Source organism: Heptranchias perlo, chromosome 29, assembly GCF_035084215.1.
Source record: "Heptranchias perlo isolate sHepPer1 chromosome 29, sHepPer1.hap1, whole genome shotgun sequence".
Classification (NCBI taxonomy): Eukaryota; Metazoa; Chordata; class Chondrichthyes; order Hexanchiformes; family Hexanchidae; genus Heptranchias; species Heptranchias perlo.
Genome location: NC_090353.1, coordinates 30,566,084 through 30,585,546, shown reverse-complemented (window position 1 = coordinate 30,585,546; position 19,463 = coordinate 30,566,084). Strand labels below are relative to the sequence as shown.

The following is a 19,463-nucleotide window of genomic DNA, read 5'->3' as shown; positions in this document are numbered from 1 at the left end:
ATTTCCCCATTCTGTTCTTGTTTTGCTTTCAGTGCTTTAATTCTTGGTCTATTGTCCAATAAGCCAAGAGACTACAGACTGCTCTCATCCTCTGCACATTAACACCATTTTGAAGAATAGTGTAATGTAATTTACAATTTTACTCTATGGTGCTTGACACTTTTTCGTACATAATGAAAATCAATTAATTTTTAATCTGCAGACTGCAAAAATTTTGATTCAAATCTGATCCAAATCCAGTTTTTTTTAAATGCCCCCTTTTAAATGCCTTTTTTTCAAATGCCCTTTTTATAAATGCCACTTTTTAAATGTCTTTTTAAATTCCTTTTTTAAAAATGCCCCATTTTAAAATGCCCTTTGTTCTTTCTCCGTCTCCCATTTTTAAAGCTATTTTCCTGTTGGTCCCTGAAGTGCTGTTGAACCCTATGCTGGGTGGGTAGGTGAACCACTGGCCTCTGCCCATGCTTGAACCTGTCACTGACAGGTGTGCATCAGTGACAAGGGTAGGCCTACCATCCTGATATTGCTCTTTTGTTAACGGGAAGCACCTTAGCAGCAATCAGCAACTCCCCGGAATGGAGAGCAGAGATTGGGAGCTCACTGTATGGAGAATTGTTCTTTTTTCCCCTCAATTTCTCTCTTTCCTTCTCTTCTCTGCCGAGGTATTACGTAGAATTACATGGAAAGTTCAGCACAGAAACAGGCCATTTGGACCAACTCCACATGAGCCTCCTCCCACCCCTCTTCACTAACCTTTCATCTATAGTTCCAAGGGTGCTACCAGTGTATTTGTACAAAAACTTTGCATAAATGGCTAATCTTCACATGTGAGGCGAGGTACTCTGTGACAATGGGCTATTCATCCATGGGGGCAACATGGACAAACATAATCCCTTCCTCACCCAACCTCCACGACACTACTCTCCTGTGCTCAGGAGCAAGAACTAAGGCTCAATTTATTTTCCCTTTCCGAGCCCAGGGCTTCTGAGACAAAATGTAAGACTCTTACCACTGCCCTGGCTGAGATCAGATACCCCAGCCCAGACTGGAAAGTGGACCTGGGACCATTCTTATCTGTATGTTTCAGTACCACTCCAACAGCGCACTGTTCTACCATTCTCCAGCACAGTGTGTTACTGTGCTGATGTGCTAACACCACCCGCCGTTTCTAACCTTTCTTTCTTGCTGCCATTCCACCTCCTTCAGTAGAGGGAGCGACATGATGCGCTCTCCTCCTTTTCCATCATTAACATACCGTGTAAGGCAACGAGAGACATGATCTATGGAACAGGTCCTGCTGTCACCTTCTCCTGCCATGAGGTGAGCCAACTCCATTACTGTGATGAGCTCCGCATAACAGTCAGAACAAGCGTATAGAGAGTTGGGGAATTCAAATGCCATTTTAAAGTGGTTTCACACTACTGTTCCTGCTTCAACAGAATGACGTCAACACACCGAACTCCCCATTTACATTCGCCATTGAGAGTCCTTCTCCATGGACCTTTTTTTCTCCATTTATTCTCAGAATATGGGTGCTGCTGGCAGGGCCACATTTATTGTTTACCCTCTCGTAGCCCTGTGAAGTTGGTAGTGGGCCACCTTCTGCATCGCGATTATTTTTACAACTGAATGGCTCCCTAGGCCACTTCAGATGGCTTAAGAATCAACCAGGTAGTGTGGAATTGGAATCACATGTAGGTCAGATTGGGTAGGGGTGGCAGGCTCCCTTCTTTGAAAGACAATAGTGAACCGGTTGGGTTGTTATGACAATCTGGCAATTCTTATGGTCACTTTTTTTTCTGGTGCCAGCCCGCAAATGACCAGATTTATTAAACTTCACAACTTGTCGTGGTGGGATTTGAACTCACAACCTTTACGTTGCTAGATGTGCTGGAATCCCATATATAATACAGAGACCTAAACACAGGAGACCAGAGCCTTGCGTTTACTGAAAGAAAGAACTTGCCTTTATACATTTGAGCCCAATAGGCAGCCTGAGTCTAATAACATGTTTGTAAACTGACGTTGAATGGCTCTTTGATGCCCGCACGACGGGTCATTTATACTAAGGAATGGAATGAATGGAGGGAGAAGAGCGCATCTGCTATTGGATATACATGAAACTGGGGCTTGAACCCAGGCCTGCTGAATGGGAGCCTCGTGCTCTACAAACAAGCACTAACATATTGCCTTAAACATCGTCTGATGAAATCCCGATCCATTCTTTAGTATCAACTACATTTGAAGGGATTGACTGCAGATACATCTAAACTGGCAGCCTTTCTAATATGGCTATGGGGAGGCAAAATCTCATTGCACCAAATCACTGCAGCATTGTTGAGAGAAACACTTTTTTTTCTTCTTCTGTCTTCTCCTGTCCTCGCAGGGAGGGGCTCGTGTGTGAATCTACTCATTCAGGCTCAGCAGTCGGGTTGTCAGCTGGCCGGGTTTTTGAAATTGGTGCCAATTACTAGTTGACCACTTTTAAGCTGCGATTTAAAAAAAAATTGCGCGCTGGCTTCAAGGTGAATTGAAAAAAAATAAATGGCTACTCAAAACCGTTAACCAACAATTTCGGCTGGGCCAATGAAAGTTTGACCAGCTAGCAACCTTAGCTGGCAAACTACTTGGCTGTGGAAGAACTTCACAGCAAACTCCAATTCCTGTCCAAACCACTAGCCTGCACAAGGGTCACTGATTAGTAATTAGATGAAGGATCTTCGGCTGATTTTTTTTGACGCAGGGCCATTGAGTCCAATTGTGGTGCCCCCACCACTGCCCCGAGTGAGATCAGCTAGTCTAGCACATACCAGGAAATGAAACCTGGGCCCTTCTGGCCTCTGTGGCTTATTGCTGTACTGGATGGTGCCTTTACTCACCAGGCCATTGAGGAAACTGGAGAAGCAGTCTTATGTTTGATATCATTTGCTAAACTGAAATTGTTCCAAGTAGGAATATTTGCTTGAGCCGTCTGCATTAAAATTAGAATGGTCTAAAATCAAATTAAAATTCAAGTTCAAATATCAAGGTTACCCCTCCCCCAAAAAATAATATTAATACTGCACTAGGGCAGCAGGTAAACAGTCCCCAGACTTCAAGCAAAATGGATAACTTGGGTGTATAGCAGCAAATGTGTAGCGGCGTTGTGTTTATGTTGTTGGACTCGTAATCCAGAGAATGCGAGTTCAATTCCCACCGTAGCAGTAAAAGTGACCATGAAGCTGTTGGATTGCTGTTAAAAACCCAACTGGTTCACTAATGTCCTTTAGGGGAGGAAACTGACTGTCTTTATCCAGTCTGGCCTATATGTGACTCCAGTCCCACATCAACATGGTTGGCTCATGACTACCCTCTGAATGGCCTAGCAAGCCACTCAGTTGTATCAATTTAAGGATGGGCAATAAATACCAGCCTTGTCAATGATACCCACATCCCAAGAGTTAATAAAAAAACGGGTGGAAAGCAAATGGATTAAACACATCCAACAACACAAAATAATATTTAAAGACTTTAAAAAAAAATACAAGTAACCTTTCTACCTGTGTATTACCTCAACCAACATCAGGTGACTGGAAAGACAGAGACTTTTCTTAAAGGGACAGGTCTTACAAATCCAGATCACTTGAATTAGGCGAACATTTGGATTCATTCAAATACATCTAAATAGATTGACTTTGATTTCAAATTCTGTGCAGAGTTTACTCTTTGTGTCAAACAGTAAAAGTATGAATTGTACTGGCCTTTAGGCGGTATCCTTTCCATGAATAGCCAGACACCTCAATTTTTTAATGGTCCAGAAGTGGAGTACAATGTGTCACATGTGACAATATATATTTTTTGCAAGGCAAACCGTTCAGGTTGATTGTGGATTTAAGTATGGCTGGAATAAAGCTGTTTGAAAACAGTGTATTTTGATACGGTGATTACAAACATGCCGAAATCTAAAGTAAAAAGGAAAGAAAGCCATTTGCTTGAAAGCTATGTACACAGACGTGTATTGAAGTCTTTATGGACAATTCCTGCCCTCACTGATGTTGACTTCTTTCGCAAGCAGAAGAACCAGGTCATGGTTGGCAATAACAGGTTCCCCTTAAAGGTGACCATAGGTGCTTTTATGGTTAAAAACTGCAGGCGAATGCAAACACTCAGTTCCCTCACCGTTGGCTGAAGTCAGAAGTGTGAACACCCCAGTGGTATCAGAGACCCACCCTTTTGTGGGTTTCACAAGCCGCCAGCAGATTCGGTGGCACCCAGTGGAGAATGATGCCGGATTGAAATGTACATGAGGGAGCATGGTATAAGTGCTGCTTTCCCAAAACCAGCACTGCAGTACAAAAACTTCAGACTGATGCCGACTACATTCTGGACCAGAAGAACAGTCTAGGACCCAATTGGTCCTAATGGCTTAGCTCACCAGACACTTCTTTACCCAGAGAGTGGCTAGAATGTGGAACTTGCAACCACATGGAGTAGTTGAGGTGAATAGCATTGATACATTTAAGGGGAAGCTGGATAAGTACATGAGAGAGAAAGGAATAGAAGGATGTTTTGATAGGGTTAGATGATATAGGGCGGGAGGAGGCTTGTGTGAAGTATAAACACCTACATAGACCAGTTGGGCTGTAAATTCTATGTAACAATCAATGTTGCTTGCTTCTGGGGCCTGGTCAGCATTGACCTCCTTTCGACAGGTGCCCCAGTTGAGATTGATTCTATCTCTGTATTTTCCGTACCCCCTCTGTAGTTTCCATACCCCCTTCCCACTGAGTCAAAGTTGGCTCCTTACCCCAACAGACCCCAAAGATGATTGATCTTACATAGAATTACATAGAATGTACAGCACAGAAACAGGCCATTCGGCCCAACAGGTCCATGCCGGTGTTTATGTTCCAGACGAGCTTTCTCCCATCCTTCTTCATCTAACCCCATCTACATAGCAAATCTTGTTAAATCAGAATCATGTTCTCTCATGTCATGTCATGTTATGCCTCATATAAGCTCAAGGAAATGTGACAAGAAAGAGGGTAACTCCATTTATTGTGGAATGACAATACACTGAAGACCTTTTTTAAGGGAATGTGAAACATGTACACCACCTGATAATTCATAAATTCTTAATTTTAGGGACATTTCCAATGTACATTGTCTGCCAGCATGACAGTCACTTCACTGATGATCACAAAAAGACTCGTATTAACAAGGCAATAGCAATTAAACCCCCACATAATTAACACTGGACTGTTCCATGCCGCTGGATAAATAGTAATTAGGCAATTTGTATCCATTTCTGTCCTGCGCAGGGTGACAAGAAATAAATGGCCTCACATTGCAGACCAAAGAAAAACCTGAGGCCATTTTCTCACCGAGATAGAAACCCAAGGGAAAATATTTATTAAGAAAAATGATTTTTTAAATAAAAACAATATAGTCCTTTGAGTATATTGGGCCCATTAGGGTTGAATTGATTTTTAACAAGCAAAATATAAATAAAGATATAGACTCCTAGGAAGGTTCTGCATCTCATTGTTCTGATATTTAAAATTAATGGGATTCTGCTGGTGGTGCCTGTGTGGTGGAATCATTGCATTTTTTTGTGTTGCATTTGCGTTAGAAAATGCAATATGAATGTAACTGTGCTTTGATGTACACTGAATAAAAATTTGACTGTTAGTCACTTTTAGTGTTGTGATGTCTATCTGTTCCTTGTTGATGATTTGGGAGGAGCCCTCGGCAGCTAAAAAGCCATATAATTTTTACGGTTAATTTTATTGAATATAAAGCAGACCTGGAATTAAATACGGGGAGGAGGAAACCATAGTTCATACCTGGTTGCATCTTCTCACTGTTGTGGACCTAGATTTGCATTCATTCCACCTCACTGGTTAGGCCTCAGCTGGAGTATTGTGTACAATTCTGGGCACCACACTTTAGGAAGGATGTCAAGGCCTTGAAGAGGGTTCAGAGGAAGTTTACCAGGATGATACCAGGGATGAGGGACTTCAGTTATGTGGAGAGGTTGGAGAAACTGGGATCGTTCTCCTTAGAGCAGAGAAGGATAAAGGGAGACCTAATCGAGGCATTCAAAATTATGAGGGGTTTTGATTGAGCAAGTAGGGAGAAACTGTTTCTTCTGACAAGTGCGTCTGTAACCAGAGATCATAGATTTAAAATAATTGGCAAAAGAACTAGAGGGGAAATGAGGAGAAATTTTTTCACACAGAGCGCTGTTAAGATCTGCAATGCACCACCTGAAAGAGTGGTGGAAGCAGATTCCATAGCAACTTTCAAAAGGCAACTGGAGATGTACTGGAAGCAGACTAATTTGCAGGGTTATGGGGAAGAAGCTGGGGTGTGGGATTAAATTGGACAGCCCTCTTTCAAAGTGCCGGCATAGGCACAATGGACTGAATGGCCACCTTCTGTGCTGTAGGAGTCTATGTAATTATGATTAGTCTGATAATATTCCAAATTGGAGGTTTAATTTAACTGTAAGAGCTGGGTGCTCCTGTTGTAAAATGAGACCCATTTTGGTGGGTCGGTACACAAAAAAGCCTCTTTTAAGAAGAAAGCAGTAAGAGTCAAGACTTTGTGACAGTCACTGATAGAAGTCATTGCTGTCAGAACAAAGGTAGATTCTCCATTTACTCAGGACTTTGTGTCTCCATTAGAGGTTGTTTTTATTCTGAGGTCTCGGTAGTGGAAGCTGTTTGAATTGATGAATTAAGAGCAGCACAATGTTTGCATTGATGTAAATACATTTTCTCCTATAGCAAATTCATACCATAGAACCACCTAAATTTACAGCTTGGAAGGAGGCCATTCAGCCCTTCATATCTGTACTAGCTCTTTGCTAGAGCAATCCAAGACTAATCCCACTGCCCTACTCTCTCCCCATAGCCATGTATCTTCCTCTGATTCAAATATTTATCCAATTTTCTTTTCAAAGATGCAATGACCTCTGCCTCAACATTCCATACTCCATCAACCCACTGCACAAAGAAATTTCTCCAAACCTCTCTCCTCACTCTCTTGGAGATAATTCTAAATTGCTGACCCTTCGTCACTGACTCCACAACCAATATTCTAAACAAGCCTGTTGACAACACTGTAATCGATATGTCATAAGAAAAGAGATGTACTGATGTTATGCTGAGCCCCATATAGTGATCTCTGCTCATTTTCTCTCACATTGTATATGTAAAATTAATCTTCTTCAAATCTTAATCTTTAACACGCCCTTCACCTGAACTTCAGCAAAACAATAGGGGCTAGATTTTCCATCCATTGATTATATAAGGCTGGAATTGTCGATAGTATTGTTTTATTATTGTATAAGTAAATGAGGATTTTGAGATCTTAATACACAGGCATTAATGGGCCGCTATAATATGGAATGGAATCTGACGCTCAATGATTAAAAATTGAGGACAGACTAAAATAGTGATTCTAATGTTAGCAGATTTAGGAGGGACCTGGATAGATAGTTGGTTGGAAAAGCAATTGAGGGGTGTGATAGATAGCATAATGCACAATAATTTTCAAACTTTGGAACCGGCGACACAGATTGTAATAATTTCTCTGGTCTTGTACATGCCTATGTTCCTAATTAGATTATTGATGCAATGTAATGACCTTGGAAATCATACATTGCAGTGAATAATAATGTTTTATCAATAAAATATCACCGTAGGAGGGAATTTCATAAAATAGAATTTATCTAAATTGGGCACATATAAATGCTAATGGATTAAGTGGCCCTCTCCATAGCCCAACCACCTACTTGTTTACTTTTATCTTTCAAAGTTTACAGTAAGCCACCAAATAACAATTAACTTTTACGTGAAAAGGAATGATTAGCAAGTGAAACAGTCGCGTGTACTATTCCTCTTCATCTGGTTCTGCACATTTAATTTCATTGCCTGGATTGTCTGCTCCAGGTTTTATGGTGAACCTTTTCAAGGCGAGGGGCTCTCTGTGGCTGGTATTGCTGCTGGGAATGAATGTCACAGAACATTAAGTCTTTGCAGTTGAAGTATCCCAGGAATGGACTTCGTATTTTATCTAACTGTCAGAGGATACCCTGGAGCCTAAGTAGCAGTTTTCCCATTATTAAATTGGACCATGGAAGGATATAAGCACAGACTGGAAATGAAGGTCCATGTGAGGGTTGTTAAGCACAGCAATTCAAGAGACATTGTAGGGTTGTAGCAGGGTTTATCATTTGTAGGTTAAGACTGACATTAGTTCGTACAACCCCCCTGGTGTTCTAGACTGAATAGAAGAACTTAATCAACAGACTGAACATCCCATTCACCAACCTAGGGACCGGCAGAATGACCTGCTCCCTCGCTCCTGCACTGTTCTTTTATAACTCGTTGCCTATTGATGTGTAAGAGAATCCTGAAATGACTCAGCAGGCCAGTTTCTTACCCTCTCTTCTTATGAAGAAGCATTTTGCCTGGGCTTGACATTTCCCCTTAAAATGCCCTGCTGAGATCTATAAACTGCTGGCTTGAACCAGCATCCTGGATGGATCCGATCTCTTCGCAATTTATGCAATCTTTAAAATTACATTTTCATTAATTTTCTATATAATGTTAGAAATAACAACAGTTTAAGTGAAAGTCCCCTCCGCAATCTTGCTGTTCCTCCAAGCCTGGCCTCTTGTGCACCCCTAATTTCCTTTGCCCCACCATTGGCGGCCGTGCCTTCAGCCTTCTAAGCCCTAAGCTCTGGAATTCCCTCCCTAAACCTCTCCGTCACTTTCTCCTCCTTTAAGACGCTCCTTAAAACCTACCTCTTGGTCACCTGTCCTGATATCTCCTTATGTGGCTCGGTGCCACATTTTGTCTGATTACACTCCCGTGAAGCACCTTGGGATGTTTTACTATGTTAAAGGCGCTTTATAAATGCAAGTTGTTGTTATTACTGTTTTTTTATTCGTTCATGGGATGTGGGCGTCGCTCGCGAGGCCAGCATTTATTGCCCATCCCTAATTGTTCTTGAAAGTAGCCCCTCTTTTAGCTTATACTTTACTAACAAAATCTGTGACACTCAGTAACCCCTCCACCCACCTCACATAAATGCGTACAAATGTATTGCCCAGCATCGAGACCATGTGAGACCAGGAGGGACCACCTCCTTCACCTAAAGGTCCTTTGCCAAGTTAGGCCATGAAGGCAAACACATTGAGAGACACATTTATGATTTAAACATTTTAATATACAGCAACTCTATAGTCTTGAAATTATATTAGTTTTGAACATGTTAACATGCTCATATGGAATTCATTTGTCCGCTATTTCAACGAATGTGTTAACTCACATTGTTAAAATAGCAGGCTGAGCAATTTTGGTGTAGTCTTTAAGAACCAGTGCTCCCACCACAGAGTCTTGCGTGACGAGAGCACGTATGGAAAAAGACACGGGGTGCAAACTCACCTTCGCACTCAAATTCTCGATTTGCATTCCTGTCGCACAAAATTCTGCAGTGGGTCTTGAGTGTGTGAATTCTTAATATTTGCCCCTCCATACAGGCCCACTAACGCACTTGTTAGTAATATCGCCCAGTGCAATTTCAAGGCCTATTTAGGGAGGGAGGGTTCACCTCTGACAGCAGCTTTGAGATGACAATTAAACTACCCCAAGTGAAATCACATGACTAGAGCACCATGTTCTACCATTCCACATACAACAAACGTACAACAAAGGATGAGAAAAGATTGTCAGATCCATCTAGCCCCACCCCATCCAGACCTGTTCATTGATTCAACTCCCTCTTCCCCCCCCACCTGTCTCATAATCTGTTTGGAGAGGCACAAAAAAGAGAAAAAAAAACTGAGGCCAATGTAGGAAAAACTTTCAGAAATTCCTCTCAGACTCCTTAAGGCAATCAAGCAAAGCTCCAGGTTGCTTCTAATCCCAGAGCCTGAAACTTACTCTGTCTAAATGGAAATGTGCTCCTCTCTCAGGAACTTGTCCATCTCCCTCCTGAAGGACTGAAGGGAATCCACACATCCAAACTCTTCCAGAAGACAGTGACTCTGTGTGAACATCTAATCTAAGTACATCAGTGAACGCATTTACTGCACCACTGCACTTCATCGCCCAATTGTGTTGATTTTCCAGAATCCACTTTATAGTTTCGAGAGAGTAACAATGGTCTTTGGAAGGGAAGCAACCACCCTTATGACCATAATTTTATCCACTTATAAGACCGTATTTAATAAAAGTCAATTTTGGTGGATAAAACTAGAGACTAGTCTTAGCAGAATTTACCCTCTTAACTTAATCAGCAGGCAACATGGATGTTACCACAAGTTTGCAGTTTATTGACCGAGCACTGTAGGTAAACTACATTCGGAAAGATAATGAGAACTTGTGGAACTGAAGAGCTGCCATTGAGTTAAAGGCCAATGGAAAGGAAATCAGGCGAGGTGTATAACGGCAGCCAATCCACTGCTGCCAGTTATTCCTCCAATGCCAAAAGTGAAAATCTACCCTATTATCTTTAGCGGCTGAGCCATCAAAATGTATGCATTTAAGGGGAAGCTAGATAAGTACATGAGGGAGATAGGAAATAGAAGGATATGCTGATAGTATTCTAAATTCAGCAGCATCCAGTTATAGCTTTTGCCCCCCCAATTTTCTCCTTGCACCTCCTATTCTGAAGATGTTGAATCCTTCGGGGGTGCAGTTTCCCGGGTGGCGGTGGCCCCCCAGTAGCTCACCTAAGTGAGCCTTCCTGTTGAGATCAGCTAACTTATAACGGACCATGGAGTTGAGGTGAACAACATAGATGCCTTTAAGGGGAAGCCAGAGAACATGAGGGAGAAAGGAATAAAAGGCTATAGATAGAGTTACATGAGGAGGCTCGTGTGGAACATAAACACCGGCATAGACCAGTTGGGCCGAATGGCCTGTTTCCGTGTGGTACATACTATGAAATACTATATATGGGTGAGAGGAAGACAGGAAGCGAGTGAATTTTTGCGGGAGTTCTGATCAGGAGAACCTCTGCGGAAATTCGCCCTCTACATCTCCCAGTTGTTAACATCTGCTTGTTAGCTTGATTGCAAATGTTGTGCAAATATCGTTGTGTCTTTTAACATGGCTGACAGACAGCTCTATTCAAAGGCTTTTGTTCTGGGATACATACTGAAGACCTTTTTCAACCTTCAGTTCAGTTTGCTTGTGATGGTGAATTCTATGATGTCGACATTGTGTCGCTCATGTAAAACATTGCATCTGGAAATCCTCGAAAGACTTTTACCCAAAAGTCTTGCAGATTAACAGACAATGTAGGAAATATAGTCCAAAGAAGCTATTTTAATTCCTCATGGACTAATTCCATCTTTATTGTTTTAAGTAGTGTATTATTGTCTTAGTGCTTGTTGTGAATAAATCTATTAATTTTAGTCTGCATACATTGGTGACAAAATGGTATTTGCCACCTTTTGGACAGGACAAGAGAATATGGTGGGCACCCTATGTAATCTCTGGCACATTTTACTGTAATTAAGGAGTAACTGCTAGTCTCGTGTCACTCCATCTCCCTCACAGCATATACAAAGGTTCAGGTTTCCATGGGAGACTTGTCTGTTTAAGGAAACTATGTGTCTGTCATGAGCACAAATTAAAATGTTGGGAGAAAGTCCGAACTGTAACATGGATATTCACTCCTATGTTGAGTACAAAATTCATCAAAGAGTAACAGGATTGTGGGAGAACCTTCACCACACGGACTGCAGCGGTTCAAGAAGGCGGCTCACCACCACCTTCTCAAGGGCAATTAGGGACGGGCAATAAATGCCGGCCTCGCCAGCGACGCCCACATCCCATGAACGAATAAAAAAAAAGTTCAGTTAAATCAATTACTCTTTCTGGATCTAAATAAAGAATGTTCCTGGCAACTAAAAACACAATCATTTGCTCTTGTGTGCAGAGATGTGGAAAATCAAATGATCAAGACACAGAGAGTACAATGAATAATTTACCTCAAGGACTGAACAACTTGGGCAGTAAGGTAAGTGCTTGTAATGACTTAAGGAAACAAGTATAAGATGCAGAGTAAATAGACTTCCACCCCTATATGCATGCATACGTACACACACTAGTACACCCATAGTTATGCATCCCTGTATGCATGATTGCATTATACACTTGTATATATGTACATACACTAATACATTTCTGTACAACTACATACACTAATATGCATAGATATTCCTCTATGCATAAATATGTAATACACTTGTATGCACACAAACACATAGCACACTTGTATACATAGATGTACACAATACAACCATAGTGTGCATTTGTATACACATATGCAGCATGCAGTCATATACACATGCCTGGACTAATGCATGAGTACCTATAAATCCTATATCTGGTGTGCCATTTACTAAAGTAAATGGTGCCCACCAAACCAGTAATATTTTATAAATCCTGTAAGTGTGTTGTGTCACTGGAGTGACCAGCAGTGTCAAATAATCGCAAGGTTGTTTCTACTTTTTTTCCCCTAGTGATTGCAGTCCATATTTTACCTCAAGCCTAGCTGTTTCGCCTTTAACATTGTACTAGCAATGTTGATTTTTTGAGGCTTTAAAAGCCTGAATATTGCAGCAGTAAATTAAAACACGCCCGCAATTTCCCAGTATTGCTCCCAGAGGGTCATGCTCCTCACCAGAAGCACACAGTCTGAAAATTTGTCCTTAAATGCAATTTTCTATTCACATCCCAAGTTTCATATGCATAGCAAAATGCACAAGTTGAAACCATTGTAGCCGCGAGGATACATAAATTGATGGTAAAGGAGTAGCTTAAAAAAGTATTTTTACACCAAAAAGGGGATAAATACAATGATTCAACTTACAACTGAGATAAAATTAATAAAATACTAATTTCCCAATGGCTCAGTTGCTAACTGCACTGCCTGGTCCCAGTTTCTTTAATGGTCTGCGCTAAGTTAGCTGCTCTGGGCTGGGCTAGCAGCAGGGGCAGTCAAGCTGACTTCAGCATTCCTGGATTATTTTTCCATTCCCTGCTAGAGAAAGGAAAAATAATCCAGGATTCCTGCTCCTGATGAATCAAGCGATCTTTGCTGGAAAATGCATGTGTGAGGATATCAGGTGAGGACAGGATCAAACTCTACTGTGTGGCCTCCTACAGTTGAATAGCCCGGTGACACTCACAGTCTAAGTCCACACGTGAGAAACAGCCAATGGGGCAAGGTACCGGCACCTGATTAACTACACTCCAGCTTGAAAGCCCTCAATGGAGAGGAGAAAATCAGGTGAAGGAATTAGTTCAAGAATTGTTACATGTACCGTAAAATTGTAGTTGGATGGGAAGTAAAGAAGTAAAAAGAAAATGAAATCCTTTCTGCATTTCAATCTGCAGGTAGAGATGGTGTTCTGGCTGCTTTCCATGCTGGCGACCCGTGACAAGGATGACATGTCGAGGACATTGCTCGCCATGTCCAGCTCCCAGGACAGCTGCGTTGCCATGCGCAAGTCTGGCTGCCTTCCTCTGCTCATTCAGCTCCTGCATGACAGCGAGAGGGACTCGGGACCAACCAGGAATTCCTGCGGCAGCAAGGAGGCCCGAGCTCGGGCCAGCGCAGCGCTCCACAACATCGTATACTCCCAGCCCGACGAAGGGCAGGCAAAAAGGGAAATGCGTGTCCTTCATGTGTTGGAACAGGTTCGCTTGTATTGTGAGACGTGCTGGGAATGGCTGGACACAAACAGACAAGGCGATGGGCCAGAATCTAACAACTGTAAGTAAATAAACAATGATTCTTTTATCTTTCCAAATAGACAACAGTGATATCGTGGGGGCACTACCTTAAAGAATTTAAAGATTTGAAAGGGCAGAGAGAGAAACTACTTCCCCTGGTGGGGGAGTCCAGAACAAGGGGGTATAACTTTGAAAATACAGCTAGGCCGTTCAGGGGTGATGTCAGGAAGCATTTCTTCACACAAAGAGCAGTGAAAATCTGGCATTCTCTTCCCCCAAAAAGCTGTTGAGGCTGGGGGTTAATTGAAAAATTCCAAACTGAGATTGATAGATTTTTGTTAGGTGAGGGTATTAAAGGATATGGAGTCAAGGTTGAGCTACAGATCAGCCACCATCTAATTGAATGGCGGAACAGGCTCGAGGGCCTGAATGGCCTACTCCTGTTCCTATGTCCCTAACTTCCATTGCCCTCACTCGATTTATCCACATTCCTGATTTACCTACTAGAACTTTTGTAGGACAAAGTCTTGCGCAAAATGCTGCTCCACTGCACAGCCTATTATTGCCAGTCTCCAATTTGACAGATTATGGGACTTCCACTGTATATCCGCACCAAATACTTCGGGGTAAATTTTAACGAGGAGCCCAGGGAGAGAGTGGGGGGATATGGATTCCCTGATGGGAATCCCGGAAGTAGGGTTTCCAGGACGTCCTTACGATTTTGACGTAAGGACGTCTTTCAATTTTTTCAGTGGGTTTCCCATCCGACAGCCAGCTAGATTGACAGGCTGGCTGCCATTCAGACGGGAGAGCAGCCAGGGAGCGGATGCCAGCAGTTAAGTCTTAGATCGGGGGAGTGGGGGGGTCGGTCATCAGGGGGAGTCATCAGGGTTGGTGGTCATGGGGTGGTCATCGGGGTGGGGGGGGTCGGTCATCAAGGTCTCAGTCATGGGGGGAGTCGGACATCGGGGGATCGGAGCTTGTGGGGGGTCGGAGATTGTGGGGGAGTTGCAGATCATGGGGGGGGGGGTCGCAGATCGTGGGGGGTGGTCAGAGATCGTGAGGGGGCCGGACGTATGGGGGGGGGTCGAAGACCATGGGGGGATCATAGATCATGGGGGCATTGGACATGGCAGGGTCGGAGATTGTGGGGGGGATTCGGAGGTCGTGGAGGGATCGGAGGTCGTGGGGGGTCGGAGGTCGTGGGGGGTCGGGGATCGTGGGTGGGTGGGAGATCGTGGGGGGGGGGCGTCGGACATGGGGCGGGGGCGGTCGGTCGATCTTGTGTGTGGGTTTGCAGCAGGTAAGCTTCTTGGGCTGGGGGTGAAACACTCCTGCTTCTCCTGGCCCACAATAAAGACACTTACCCATTGATCTGGCCCTTCTCACCTCTTACGTGGCATGAGGCGGAAGGTCCGGGGTTCCCGGCCCCCGAGAATTTAAAATAAAAAGCCTATTAAAATGGAGGCCCACAGCCTCCTTAAAAGATTATACTGACCAATCCGCTTCCTGAGAGCGGGTTGGTCATCCATCCCTCGAACCACCTCCATTAAAACCGGAAGTGGGCTGGTTGGGGTCAGTTTTTACTTTTTTTACAATTTTTCAGCCCCCTCGTCTCCAACCCACCCGTTTTTGGGGTTAAAATTTATCCCTTTATGACAATTTAAGTGGGTGTGCAGCTCCCCTTGAAAACCGGAAAGTCGTGTTTGGCAGTGGTGCAATGCAATGACACTGTTCAAATCATTAGTGGCTCAATGAATACATGGGTATAGTAGTGAAGTGGTTACACGAGCATACGAAAATGATGGGCAGGAAAAGACTGGCTGGTCCATCAAACCTACCTCACACTCATGATGCCTGGAGCATCATAACTAGAAACTTCCTACCCCCAGTAGCCATTTAAGCAACTGGGTGAGGCAAAAAAACAGAAATAGAAACCCAGGGTCAAAAAGGGAAATAAATTTGGAAAATTCCTCTCCATTAAGGATTGGATTTCCGAATGTGTGGTCCTACCTCAGAGGCATGCCCACACACTACTACTAGTGTAGTGGTTATATGAACGTACAAAAATCTGTAAAATTCCTCTCCTTCTTCCTCAGGCGATCGAAACCAATCCAGGAGATCACACTGACCATGCTTATGTTATGTGGTACATAGGAAGTACATAGGAAGTACATAGGAACAGGAGTAGGCCATTCAGCCCCTCGTGCCTGCTCCGCCATTTTATAAGATCATGGCTGATCTGTGATCTAACTCCATAATATCTGCCTTTGGCCCATATCCCTTAATATCTTTGGTTGCCAAAAAGCTATCCATCTCCGATTTAAATTTAGCAATTGAGCTAGTATCAATTGCCGTTTGCGGAAGAGAGTTCCAAACTTCTACAACCCTTTGTGGTAAGTTGCTTACCTTTTATAAGATGCGACCTCAACCCCCGCCAAGAACTGGTCCAGCTCTTTTTTCAAGATGTGCAGAGTCAGCACACACTGCACAAACTTATTCCAAAGTTATGGTACCAGACTAGCAACTCTCAGGTTATGGGTTCAAACTGAATTCAATAAATCTGATAACCTGTGGTCTAGTGCCAGAAAACTGACCAGGGAAGCTAACAGATTGTTGTAAAAATCCAGCCGTTTCACTGATGTCCAAATGGGAGCCTGGCCTGGCCTGGCCTACATCTGACGACAGTCTCACACTAGGTGGCCTAGCAGTTGTCAGGGCAATTAGGAATGGGCTGTAAATGTGGTCTTGCCATAGTCACCAACGTCCCAAGAACAAATAAAAATATCCCTGATGCGGTTCTGAACCACGCAATTCAGGAAAGACCTAGGTTCAGTTTTCTTTCTGTGTTGACTTAGCAGGTCTCGCTTGGGATGCTACAATTGACCTCTCAGCCCCTGAGCTAGTTAGGGGAAAATAAGCTGCCGATTGCCATCCAGTGATTTCTGCTGGAAAGTTTATGTGTGTCCATTTTGAGGTGAGGACAGGTCAGGCACAGCTAATACTGCTCCTCCACAGTGAAATAACCTGCTGACAAATCACCGTTCAGGCTCACATATGAAGTGGGGAGAAAAACCCTTACAATCTTTGAAAGTCTATAAATCTATATTGGGGTTAAGAAAGGAGCTTTAAGCAGCAGTGGTAATGAGCTGGAGCTAAGTGCATGCTCTCTGGATAATGTTGCAAAGATGCTGTTGTGAGGAAGATTAAGCTAATTGTTCCGTGTTTCACAATAATGGCTAAACCACCAGTGGGCATCCCATGCACTTAAAGGCTATTATACTTGGATGTACAAAGAACATTTTATGTCTCACAGAGGTACTGGACCTTTTATTTATTTATAAATGATTCCTGTTTGGAAGTTCTGCGTTAAAATGAATCTCATTGGCCACATTGTGATTTTTATATTGCTTGCATTTTCAACTGAGATGGGACAAAGGATCTAAATGCAGTTTGGCCCTGTGCTATTGTCTGAAGGTGTTCAGTGTAGATGCACTGAGTTTAATAATTGGTTTAATGCCTTGAGCACTGATTTTTTTTTATTTTGCAGCTTTTCAGATCTCAAATCCTCCTTTTTACTAGCTTTTAAAACTCAAGCTTGTCACCACTTAATCATTGCTTCTTGATTTATCTCATCTTTTCTTAGAATTGCAGAAATTGGTTACGTTGGCACAGAAGGAGACCATTCTGCCCATCATTGCTGCTAGCTCTGTATCAGAGCAGTTAACTCCAGTCCCATTTTGAAAGGAATTGATAGGTTGGATAGAAAGAAACTTTTTTAACTGGTGGGGGAGTCAAGGACAAGGGGACATAACCTTAAAATCAGAGCCAGGCCATTCATGACAGAAGGTAGGAAACACTTCTTCACTCAAAGGATGGTAGGAATGTGGAACTCGCTCCCACAAGAAGCAATAGCTGCTAGATCAATTCATAATTTTAAGCCTGAAATTGATAGATTTTTGCTAGCCAAGGGTATTAAGGGATATAGAGCCAAGGCGGGTAAATGGAGTTAGGATACAGATCAGCCATGATCTTATTAAATGGCAGAAGAGGCTCAGGGGGCTGAATGGCCTACTCCTGTTCCTATGTTCCTATTCCCTTGTTCTTTTCTCGTACTCTTTAATACAGTATTTTTCTTCTTCAAGTGTTCATCTAATTCCTTCTTAAATGTTGAAATGTTGTGAATGATTTGGCTTCAACAACCTATTTAGCACCTGTTTTGAACCTTGATGGTGTTCTGCATTCAGGTAGGTTTCTCAGTATAAGAAAAGGATCATAAAAAGAATTTCTGTAAATTTACGATTCCAAATACTGCAAAGTCACATCTATAGAAGCAAATGATAATTTAAAGTACGGTAGTGTATTGGTTACGTTACTGGACTAACAACCCAGGGGCTGAGAGTGCCAATCTCACCATGGCCTTTTATGAAACTGAATTCAATAAATCTGGTAATATGTGGGCTGGCACCAGACAAAAATGACCATAAAAGTTGCTGATTGTCGTAAAAATCCAACTGATTCGCTAGCGTCCTTCAGGGAAGGGAACCTGTCACTTCTATCCAGTCTGTACTACATGTGCCTTCAGTCCCACATTGCATGGTTGACTCTTAATGTCCTCTGATGTGGCCTAGCAAGCTACTCAGCTGTAAAACGCTATCACCATGCAAGAAGAAAGCCCACCACTACCTTTTTAATGTAACTAAGGATGGACAGTAAACGCAAGCTTGCCAGTATCGGCCATATCCCAAGACACATTTTAAAAAATAATTTACACAATTCTCCAAGTAAGCTAAAAACACTGGGCCTAATCATTTCCTAAGGAGTACTCTGTAAAAGCTATAAGTGTGCCTCCAATGGCCTAGTATTTAAAGGAACTGCTCAATGTAGCATTAAGCTAGACCGACAAGAATTACATAGAATTTACAGCACAGAAATAGGCCATTCGGGCCAACTGGTTTATACTCCACATGAGCCTCCTCTTACCCTACTTCATCTAATCCTATCAGCATATCCTTCTATTCCTTTCTCCCTCATGTACTTATCTAGCTTCCCCTTAAAGGCATCTATGCTAATCGCCTCAACTCCGTGGTCTGTTATAAGTTGGCTGATGTCAGCAGGAAGGCTCACTTAGGTGAGCTATTGGAGAGCTACCACCACCTACGGAACTACATCCCAGAAGGAGTCAACGTCTTCAGAATAGGAGGTGCAAGGAGAAAATTGGCGGGGGGTGGGGGGGTGGTGGTGGAGGAGGGGCAAAAGCTATAACTGGATGCTGCTGAATTTCGAATCTAAATGCTCTGCTCTTCTTTTCTCTTGTAGTGCCACTGCCCATTGAGCCCCAGATCTGCCAGGCAATGTGCGCAATAATGAAGCTGTCCTTCGATGAAGAGTACCGACGCGCCATGAATGAACTTGGCAAGTTGTAAAAATTGTTCTTTAGGTGTTCTCTGAGTGTCCCCATTAATTCACCATTTTAGTTAATGGTAACTTCTGGAGGAGGGATTGGTTTTGAGATTGGAATTTATGGAGCATTTCAAACAAACTAGCCCTTAAGAAGGGAAAGTGAGAAGTAAAGAACCTAAAGTTAAAGCCTAATATTGACATACATATTCGAACCTCAATTATCCACGCTTCTACTACAAAAGCATACAGGATTTAGTGCAAGCACGTTAAACATTCGTATGGGAACAGCATACGGTACTAAAAATATATCTTCTG

The 19,463-nt window shown here is 42.8% G+C and overlaps 1 protein-coding gene across 1 annotated transcript in view; it reads left to right on the top strand.

Moving 5' to 3' along the window:
- Positions 1 to 19,463, top strand: part of apc2 (APC regulator of WNT signaling pathway 2) — a 97,351-nt gene that overhangs the window by 62,438 nt on the left and 15,450 nt on the right. The window contains exons 7-9 of the mRNA XM_067968398.1: positions 11,944 to 12,024; positions 13,407 to 13,785; positions 19,065 to 19,160. Of these exons, the coding sequence (XP_067824499.1) occupies positions 11,944 to 12,024; positions 13,407 to 13,785; positions 19,065 to 19,160 (556 nt within the window). The remainder of the gene's footprint in view (positions 1 to 11,943; positions 12,025 to 13,406; positions 13,786 to 19,064; positions 19,161 to 19,463) is intronic.